Genomic DNA, 11,175 nt, shown 5'->3' with positions numbered 1-11,175 from the left:
ATTCATTTCCTTCCCAGATTCTGTCACACACACACACACTCACACACACACACACACACACACACTTATTACAATGAAACACCATGCAGAAACATATATAAATCTTACAAATATAACACTGAGCAAATAAAGCTGAATACAAAAGTGCCACACACACACACACACACACACACATTACAATGAAACACCATGCAGAAACATGTAAATCTTACAAATATAACACTAAGCAAATAAAGCTGAATACAAAAGTACACACATGTGTTGACATATCACGTTTAAAATTAGACAAAACCAACCTATGCTATCAGAAGTAGCAGTGATGGGGAAATTATCTGCAGGGGACACAAAGAGGGCTTCTGGGATCCCGATAATTTTTTTCCTGCTAATGTTTTCTTTTTTTTAAAATATATTTCTCCTGCACATCCCCCACTGAGGATGTGCCCGCAACCCAGGTACATGCCCTTGACCAGAATCGAACCTGGGACCTTTCAGTCTGCAGGCCGACGCTCTATCCACTGAGCCAAACCGGTTTCAGCTTGTTAAGCTGTTTACTCATGAGCTGTACATTTCCTGTATGTGTTTTACTCTTCAGTTTAAAAAATTGGGGGATCAGATTATCCAAAACATATAGAACTTGCCATACGTGCAAAAATACAAACTAAACGACGAACACTTACAAAGAGGCTACGGGCCATGAGAAATTATGAAGCAGAATGATGTAGCTTAATCTGATTTTCAAGAAATGATAAAGGTCACAAAAGATCCACCTCAAAAACAGAAATGCTGAATCATGATAAAGAACTCATAGATTCTATAAAGTTGAACTGCACTACATATTCATGGAAAATGGTATATCTGCAGAAGACTGAAAAAACATAGGCAGTCAATAGTCTATGTGCTATAAATGAAATGAAATTATATTTGTGAGTAAATTAAGTAATATATCCTATAGTGTCAATGATGGAATGACACTGTCAGGTTTATAAGAAGTATCCATAGTAAACCAAAGCACCAATGTACCTTGTAGATACCATTTCTGGTACACTCAACAATATCTAGGTAAAATTTGTTAGGTGTCTGTCTTCCCAACCCTCCATTACTCATCTTGTAGTCCTAGGACTTATCACACTGATATATAAAAGGGGTTCAATAAATACTTTGGGATAACTATAATTTAGAATGAGCTACTATTGGACACATATCATTCCAAAACTGCACTAAAAAATAGCCTTACCTAGCATAGTGGCAAAAAGCAATGTAACTTATTTAAGTTCACACATATGAAAGTTCAAATCCCAGGTATGATATGATCTTAAATAAGTCATGTTATCACTATGTGTTTCAATTTACTTATTTGGAAAAGGAGGGCAGTACCTATCTCACAGAGTTGTAAAGATTAAATGCATAGCAAGGAGCATAATGCCTGGCTTAAAGAAAGTTATTTAAGTAACATAAGCTATCATTATTATTTTAGACCTAGAAGGTACCATCTAATCCAATACACAAGCATTATTTATAAGGATGTTAACACCTGGAAATAAGAGTTCTAAACTGCCAAATGTCATACAATAGCTGATCAGTGACAAAGCTCAGATTAATATCCAAAACTTAACACCCAGTCCAGTTCTATTTCGTTACTCAATTATATCTATCTAAATAACACTGAAAAATCATTTATAGAGTGTGAAGGACTTTACCTAAAACTTTAAAGTTTTCAAGATTCATGAACACAGACTGCATCTGAATCTAATATAAAGGTACATACATTAACATCAACAGATGTTGAATTTATCCCCTATTTGACTATAATACAGTTAGTTTTCTTTGGTGCCTAAAGAAAGGGCACAATAATTTCCTAATCTTAGGGACTAGAACAAGTTCTTGCAATTTTCACATTTTAAAACCATAAAAGAACAAAAAAATACCAAACTTAATAGATCTATATTATGACCTACCTTTTCAAACTCAATAAAAGCATAACAGAGGGATTCTCCTGTCTTCCAATCTCGAATAACTTCACAACTGAAAGAAAATTTGGGAGAAGTGACTTTTTAAAAAAGCATTCACTCTCACTCTTCATAAGTGAAGAACAAAATAAGACAGTTATTAAAAGACAAAGTTAAATTTTTCCAATAACAATTTTTTAAATAGTTCACCAGGCTAGTAATCACATTATCTAATTCTACTCTAAATGCTCCATATAGGCCTGCAGCCCTAAATTCCCAAAGAACTGAAGGAAGAATAAGATAAATATATTTAATTTGCCTATAACCAAAGTAAACTACTGCTAAAAAGTTTTTTAAATCATAATTCATTTCTAGTCCTCAAATGTAGATATATTATAGAATATCTAATGTTACTATTAAGATAATGTATGCACATTCATACATATATAGCACATGTTTAGTAAGTTTATGCTTTGGAATTTTTGAATTTTAATATAAACCAAGCTCAAATTTAACCCCCCAGTATAGCTAGTCTACAGAACTAATCCACCTTAACAACCAAGAGAAAGGGCCAATAAAGTTGAACTAAAAGGACCGGCTTGTCCCTTTCCTGACATATCCTAAGTCTCATTTTACATTAAATGGAATAAGAAAATAAAACATTATGAGAAATCTAATATATAATCACATTAAAGAAAATGGTCCAGCCGAAACCGGTTTGGCTCAGTGGATAGAGCGTCGGCCTGCAGACTGAAAGGTCCCAGGTTCAATTCCGGTCAAGGGCATGTACCTGGGTTGCGGGCACATCCCCAGTGGGAGATGTGCAGGAGGCAGCTGACTGATGTTTCTCTCTCATCGATGTTTCTAACTTTCTATCTCTCTCCCGTCCTCTCTGTGAAAAATCAATAAAATATATTTAAAAGAAAAGAAAGAAAGAAAATGGTCCAGCTGTTACAGTAGTTACCTACACATTAAAATGTAAATATTGAACAATCACCTAACCATAATTATGACATAACCAAAGTAATTGGAAGAAAGAATGAACATGGGAAGTTACTAATAGAGGTAAAATCCTCATCTTGCTTAGCAGGAAGTCAGCATATGCCTAAAACTGAAAAATAAAAAGCAGCAGCATAGGAATATTTTTTAAAATATGATATATTGTAAGTAGGTGAAGGAATAAAGTTGGGTAATCATTTACAGAAAGATTTTTATTTCAACAGGAAGAGTTAAAAATGGCTTCATGGGAGAAAAACATGAAATGAAATTCTAAACATAAAATAAAAATTTTTAAAAATTGATTTGAAAGAGAGAGAAAGTGAGAGAGAGAAACATCGCTGTGAGAGAAAAACATCAATCAGTTGCTTCCTGTACGCATCTATCTGGGATCTAACCCGCAACCTTTTGGTATATGGGATGATGCTCCAACCAACTGAGCCACCCTGACAGGGCCATAAATTAATACTTTTTAATTAATTATAAAATATTTCCCTTTCTCACAGGAATACTAACTTAGTAGACTTTTGCATTAACAATGCAGAGGAAATTAGCCAAAAGAAATATTTGGGAAAATTTAGATTCAAATTAATTTTGATACAGATTGCTGGTAATTCTAAGGAGAATATAAATGAGATAAATGTTTTTAGTACTAGATTTAAACTGTTCCATCCACCTCCTGTGAAAATGTGTTGGAAATCATTCAATTATATATATATTGTATATGTATATGTATATGTATATGTATATGTATATATTCTTATTTATACTTATACACATATACATACATTATTTTTCTCCCCTCTGTCCCAAGAATTCAACTGTAAAATTCACCTGTACAAAATTCACCTAGAATTCATAGATTCATCGAAAATATGTCATTAGAAAGCCACAAATTAATACCTAGTTTTCCTAAAATCTTTCACTAATTCTAGAGATTACCTTCTTATTGGCCCAAATCTTGAGAATATTATCTCCAAATCCTCATCTGTGGTCACTGGATTCAATTTACACACAAACAGAACATTTTCTGGAGGTTTAATATCTGCATCAGGTAGGTCTCCCACCTAAATTATAAACAAACAAAAATATAAATCAATTCCTTTATATATTTTCCATTCTAAATACTCTATCCACATCAAAATGCCAATTTTCCTAAAACATCTAAATTTACATTATAAACTGCAGGATAAAAAAAGAAATCTAAATAACACCTTAAAATTCATTACGGACAATTCTTAAAATAATGCTTAAAATAATAATCCATTTTGTGAAAGTGGAATTCAGAAAGGTTAAATAACTAACTTGCCCAAAGCCACACAATGATATGCAGCTGAGTTGAGATTTGACTCCAAGTTTATCTGGGCTTTATCTTCACTTTTTATTTTTCCTATTTGATATATTAAAACGGAATTTATGTAAAGTATATCTAAGTTATGAAGCATAAACATAAAAAACAGCCATGATGACAACTAGCTTAAGAACTAAAATGTCTCCTGATCCCATTATCCCTCTGCCTCTCTTACCAGATATAATGAATATCCTGTTTCTTGGTTTTCCTTTTTGACCATCCCCTTGCATATCTTTAGAATTCAGCGGTTCTCAACCTGTAGGTTGCGACCCGTTTGGGGGTCGAACGACCCTTTCACAGAGGTCGCCTAAGACCATCGGAAAAATATATAATTACATATTGTTTTTGTGATTAATCACTATGCTTTAATTATGTTCAATTTGTAACAATGAAACTGGGGGTCACCACAACATGAACTGTATTAAAGGGTCGCGGCATTAGGAAGGTTGAGAACCACTGCTTTAGAGTTTTACCAGATAGGTATGTATTCCTAAGCAATATATTATTTAGTTTTGCTTGATTTTAAACTTTTGAAAAATCTTATCTTATTGAATCTAGCCTTATGAGATTAGTCATACCAGTTCTTTCCATATTATTGTTCAATATGGAACAGCAATAATTCCTGGATAGTGTTTCTAGCTTTTTACTCTCACCCTCACTATCATCTCCTTCAGTCACATTGAAGTCAACTGCACAGTCAACCTCTGCTCAGAGCAGAGCATTCCACTTCTCACTGAAGCAGCAGTGAGGGCAACAGTGAGAGAAAACCATGGTGGTATTGGCTTCATTGTGGGAAAATTATTATTTCCCATGGCCTTTAGATGGAGAAAACAATATTCCTTCATTCAAAAACTTGGAGATTATTTCTCATAAGATTATCACATAAAGCATTTCCTCTTTCAATAAACATGCTAAAACAAAAGGAAATCATGAAAATCAGGAACAGCAAGAAGAAACACCACCAGTAAGATCTGCTCAGTGTCTTCAAAGCCTACAAAAGACAAGCACCACTTATGTCCAGTAAGAAGTGTCACAGCACATATGGGGAAGAGCAGATCAGGAAAATCGCCAGAGGCACCTACAGTGCAGAAACATCACATCTCAAGGAAGCAAAATAAACAACTTTAATGTTAGGAAAATACTTACTGTACTACTTGTCAAAGATAACAAGGAAATTTAAAATACTTTTAACAGTTATGAAGTTCAAAACACTGGTTGATAATGCAAAACACCAGTTAAATTATCATTATATTACTTACACACAAATAAGTAAGAGAAACTGATGTGCTTAGAAAATAGAAGATAATAGTGAGGACCAAAAAGGACAGGCTCGTGTATTAAAATGGTTAAAATCCAAAACACTGACAACACCACATGCTGGAAACGAGACAAAGCAACAGGAACTCTCATTTATTACTAGTCTGGCAGTTTCTCACAAGGCTAAACCATACAACCCAGCAATTGCACTCCTAGGTATTTATCGAAATGAGTTAAAAAAAGGTCCACACAAAAATGTACACACAAATGTTTACAACAGCTTGATTCATACTTTCTAGAACTTAGAAGCAACTGGTATTTTAATAGGTGAATGGATAAACAAACTGTGGTACATTAACAATCAAAAGACATGGAAGAACCTTAAATACATAATGCTAAATGAAAGAAGGCAGTCTGAAAAGCTACACACTGTATGATTCCAATTATATGACATTCTGAAGAGAGACAAAAATGATGCAGACAGTCAAAAAAGATCGGTAGTTATCAAAGGTTGTGGGAGATAGAGATGAAGAAGTGGAACGAAGAAGATTTAGGGGAGTAATGAAACTATTCTGTGTGATACTATAATGGTGGGTACATGGCATCTGTCAAAATCCACAGAATATACAACACAAGGAGTTCATCCTAATGTAAATTATAGGCGTTAGTTAATAATAATGGGTTTTATACTAATATATAAGTTCCACAAAGGCAAATCTTTTGTTCACTGATGTATCCTATTAAACACAAAGATATGCATCACCCTTCTGGGCTTGACAGGTTTTGAAAGCTGGATTCTACCCTGGGGTGGGGTAGGGAGGGGCAGAGCTATAAAGAATATTACCGAAATAATTTACAAAATTGTAGCATGAACTGCAATTTCTATTGATATTTAATTTCCTGATTTCAATAACTGTACGGTGAATATGTAGAATAATAATGTTGATCTTAGGAAATACATAGTGATGTAGGAGGTAAAGGGGATGTTTGCATTTAATTTCAAATGGTCCAGAAAAAAATAATAAGTGCATGGACATATATCATCAAAAACATAAAGAGGGGGAGAACAGAGAAAAAGAGCGAGGACGGTGAGGAGTGGGAGAGGAGAGAGAATGAATGATCAGGCAGATGTGGCAAAGTTAAAAATTGGTAAGTCTGGGTAAAAAGTATATAGAAGTCCTCTACACTATTTTTTTGAAAATGTTCCATAAATTTACAATTATCTGCAAATAAAAATTTTTAAAAACACATTAGCCCATTTTCTTCAGGCATGAACTTCTTATACTTTTCTGCTGAAAATTCTGATGATAATCTACTGTTCTTTTCCTTATATGTCACTTATTCTTGTTGCCCAGTTGTTGCTCAAAGGATTTTTCTTATAATTTGACTTGGTGTTGACTGTTCTGGGTCAATGTTCTCTGATACTGTGTGCTCATTAAAATGTATTAATTTCAATTTTTTTAATTCAATAATGTTATTCCTGAATTATAGTCTTTAATACTTATTCCTTCAGACTGATGATGCTAATATGAATTTTAAAACAGACTATGAGCCCTGGGCGGGTGACTCAAAAGGTTTCAGATAGGATTCCTGGTCAGGGCACAAATCTAGGTTTCTGGTTTGATCCTGGTCAGGGATGAGGCAAGCAATGTTTCTCTCATATCGATGTTTCTCTCTCTCAGTTTACCAAGGTTTATTTTATCCTGTAACTACTATTGTAATATTTAATCTCAATACTTGAGCTGTACAAAGAATTATTTGTTAATATATATATATAAAATTGAATCCAAGAAATGCTCTTTTAAAATGATGAGTATAACTATTAAAATCCATTAAATATTTGTAAGTTGGATATCCATTCCCCGTTTTTTAAAAAGGCACTTGACACTTTGTTAATAGTGGAATCAAATTTGTTTACATTCATGTATTATTATTTTACACAAAATCTAATCCAGAAAAAAACTCTTAGCTAAATGTTTATATTTTAAGACTATCAAAAAGCCAGAAATAGATAAACCAACAGTAAGTATGTATTAAATATATTACTGAACAACTATTTGAACAAATAAAATTACTTACCATTTCTAATAAAATAGCTTGAGTTTTGGCCTCTTTTTCTGCCTTTATTTCTTCTACTTCTTCAGCTGATCTTCCTTTGAAATCATCAATTTCTTCATCTGCTCCTATTCGACCACTCTGTAAGACAAAAGTTTCTCATATATACGTATATATATAATTTTTAAAAAAACAAACAGAAAAATCTGGGACATTATGCTTTATTCTTAGTTCCATCAAATGCATTAGAATAGAATTATTTCATTTGTTTCACATATGTGAAACTTACCTCTGAAAATTAATGTAAATTAACTCAATATTATTAGCCAGACTAATCTTCTAATTTATTGTTACCTCAAAATAAACATTTATATAGAAACTATCTGTATCCAACTAACTGTTGAATGCAGAAGACAAATGATTTTAGAAATTAAGCATCAAATCCTATTATAAAGATAAATTTAGCTTTAAGGGAAGTCTCATAAGCAGAAATTTATACTTTAAAATATCTGAGGAAAAACTGTGCATTATTCCACAGAAATTTCTGGGTTCTAGCCTGGCTTCAGAGTATGTCCCAGCTGAAAAATTATTTTAAAGGTTGATAATTTAATTTAGCCTAAAATTCTTGAAATTTTAGTTAGGATATTTAAAAAAAAAACAACAAAAAGCATTTTCCCAAAGTAATCATATAAGCTTCCAGAGCTAAGGCTCTTCTGGTGGAACAGAAACTGAAGAAAGGATATTATGATAAAAGCATAGCTAGAAAAATGAATTGCCTCCATAGAAAAGAAAAAGAACTCTTCACTTATCCTAGAATAATTGATCAAGCAAGATAGGCATTCTGAAGAAATGTTTTAATAGGCTAAAAAGCAAAAGCTATGCAAAGCATTAATATGCATGGACATTCAATCACAAGAGGACTCAACTTACATCTAGTTGTTCCCTGGTAGGTTCTGGTGATCGATCAGGAATTAATAAATCCGGAGGGTCATCAAATGGATCATCTAAAATCACTGTATGATTAATCCTTACAAAATAAATCCATGTCAAAGGTTACGGTTACATTGCTTCAGAATCTGTTTTACTTTTTGCAAATATTTTAACAAATGTCTATGTAACCTTAAAGCCAAAAAACCATAACCTCCTAAATTTTATTGCACGAGGAGGGTACTAGAGTACTCTGTCACAATTAATGTTACTGTTTTTGATTGTTTGATATTATATTTATTACTCTGCATTACTCTAAAATAATATGTCTAATTCTTAGTACTTTTGCTGTATTTCTCAATAACCTGCATTTTTAAATACTAAATTCCTGTATTTTTAAATACTAAAAATACTAATTAGTATTTTTAAATACTAATTCCTCCCAGAATATGCAATTATAAATAATTAGTACAAGTGTAAAAACATAGAAAAACTGAAACATAAAGATTCTTATAGTCTTTTCTTATAGTCTTCATTCAAGAAACAGTCTTATGCATACCATCACCACTACCATGTCAAACATCACAGTATTAAAACATTCTAGTACATTCAGATAGTAAATTGTAACCATACCTGATATCTTGATATGGTACAAAATCCTTGTCAACAAAGGTCTCATTAATTTTCTTAATTATGTCCATGCCTTCTGTCACCTCACCAAACACTGTATGAACACCATCAAGGTAATCTAGATTATCTCCTGTAGTAATAAGAAACTATAAAGAAAAACAGAACACAAAAGCATATGTTTGTATGCATATATATGCCAGCTTATTATGACCGGCCAGATTATTATGACCACCCCATCAGTACTTCATTGACACTTCCAAAAATACTGAATATTGAAAACTTCCTAAGCAAATACTCTCAAGGTTTTATTATTATTATTATTTGCATAACTAATTCACTTCATTGTACTGATGGGGTGGTCATAATAATCTGGCCAATCAGTGTGTGTGTGTGTGTGTGTGTGTGTGTGTGTATTTCAAACTGAAATTAGATAACAGACTGACAAAAAATACACAAAAGATTCTATATTAACTTCATGGATTCTTACCCACTTGTTACTAGTAGTAAAAAGTTTATACATAAAATGTCAACACATACATAGATGTTGCTCTGATTGTTTAAAATACTTGGCCAAAGCAAGGCTCAGTTTCTTCACGTGTAAACTGTGAGGGAATAAAAGCATCCCCCAAATGGGGTTTCAGTGAGTATTAAAGAAGGCAAAGAATGTAAAGTGCTCAACATGGCCCGTTTTGAAATAAGTAATAATACAGAAAGGAAACGGGCCACAATGTGAACAGTGATGATCCATGAATGGTAGCATTGGGGGTAATGTTATTTTCTTCTTTGTACTTTTCAGTGTTTTCTAAATTTCTCACAATGGACATGCCTTGCATTTAAAAGAACAAAATAATTTTTTCTTTTTTTTTGTGATGTCATATAATTTTTGATTTAAAGAGTGTAATATTTTTCCTTTAACAAATATCTTTGATTGAAATGTTCTCCTTACTGGGTAATTCTAACTTTGTAGGATCCTTATAGTCCCTCATTTTAAAGCAAAACCCATATTTTCACCCACTTCCTAACCTGAGATCCATGCTGATCACTGCCATTGTTCACCATGGACACAGTGCCTTTCTTCTTGTGCTTAATTCTTGGTACTTTTTCTGCATCGAAAAACCTTGCTTGATCACCATACAGTTGACTGAAAATACATACAATAAGGTAATAAAATATAAGTATTCTCCACACAAAATATAGAAGTACTAGTAACATATAGGGTTGCCATTTCTTTATAGAAACATCAGTATGATTCAAAATATTCCTCACTTCCAGTGGTCGCCAACCGGTGGGTCCATGAGGTCCAAAAGGTTGGCGACCACTGCAGGAACTTGGAAAAAATCTAATTTGAACCATATTTTAAAATGCAGACTGAAATATGCTAGTTAAATAATGTTAAGAGACAATTCTATTTTACTCATTTAAAAATAAAAGAACTTACCCAAAAACAGACTCTCCTCCACGACCAGTCCCTGTAGGATCACCAGTTTGGATGATAAAGTCCCTCTATAATATACAGGATACTTCATTAATTCACATAATTTGCTAGATGGTTCCAATAATGAAGAACATGACTAATATCCAGCAACTCACCTGTACATTGTGAATAAGGCAATAATTGTAATATTTTATCTTGCACAACTTCAGGAAATTCAAACAGGCTGAAAGAAAAAAATAGTAAATTTATCACAGTAGTTCAAATACATTTTAAGCAAGTAAAAGCACAGATAGTATAACTTAATTTCTAAATTACTATACAAAACCTCCCCCAAATGGTCAAATATTCATAGCCATAAAAAAAAAGGCAGTGAGCTTTAAAAAGAGCAATATATTTTAAACTATTTTTTTTATTCTTTTTCTTAGGGTTTCTTGGGCATGTGAGCTAATGCAGAAAACTGACAATTCCGAGATAAGCAATCATTTATTAATTGATTTTATAAGAGAAAAAAAGAAAAATTAGTTACAATACTGGCCATATCTGAAAATACCATTTCTGCCACTTAAATAGTAAAACGT

General features: G+C 32.6%; 1 protein-coding gene across 1 annotated transcript in view; it reads right to left on the bottom strand.

The window, feature by feature from the left end:
- The window catches only part of PPIL4 (peptidylprolyl isomerase like 4), a gene marked incomplete at its 5' end in the record, with an annotated part of 24,776 nt that extends 13,952 nt beyond the window's left edge, over window positions 1–10,824 (bottom strand). Inside the window, 8 exons of the mRNA XM_015559517.1 lie at window positions 1,956–2,022; window positions 3,885–4,009; window positions 7,630–7,746; window positions 8,536–8,632; window positions 9,166–9,308; window positions 10,186–10,303; window positions 10,601–10,665; window positions 10,753–10,824. Coding sequence (XP_015415003.1) covers window positions 1,956–2,022; window positions 3,885–4,009; window positions 7,630–7,746; window positions 8,536–8,632; window positions 9,166–9,308; window positions 10,186–10,303; window positions 10,601–10,665; window positions 10,753–10,824 — 804 coding nt within the window. The remainder of the gene's footprint in view (window positions 1–1,955; window positions 2,023–3,884; window positions 4,010–7,629; window positions 7,747–8,535; window positions 8,633–9,165; window positions 9,309–10,185; window positions 10,304–10,600; window positions 10,666–10,752) is intronic.
- Window positions 10,825–11,175: the final 351 nt, after the last annotated feature.

This window comes from Myotis davidii, unplaced genomic scaffold, assembly GCF_000327345.1.
Source record: "Myotis davidii unplaced genomic scaffold, ASM32734v1 scaffold1534, whole genome shotgun sequence".
Lineage (NCBI taxonomy): Eukaryota > Metazoa > Chordata > Mammalia > Chiroptera > Vespertilionidae > Myotis > Myotis davidii.
Note: the sequence above shows the minus strand (reverse complement) of the source record. Positions and strands in the feature narration are given on the sequence as shown.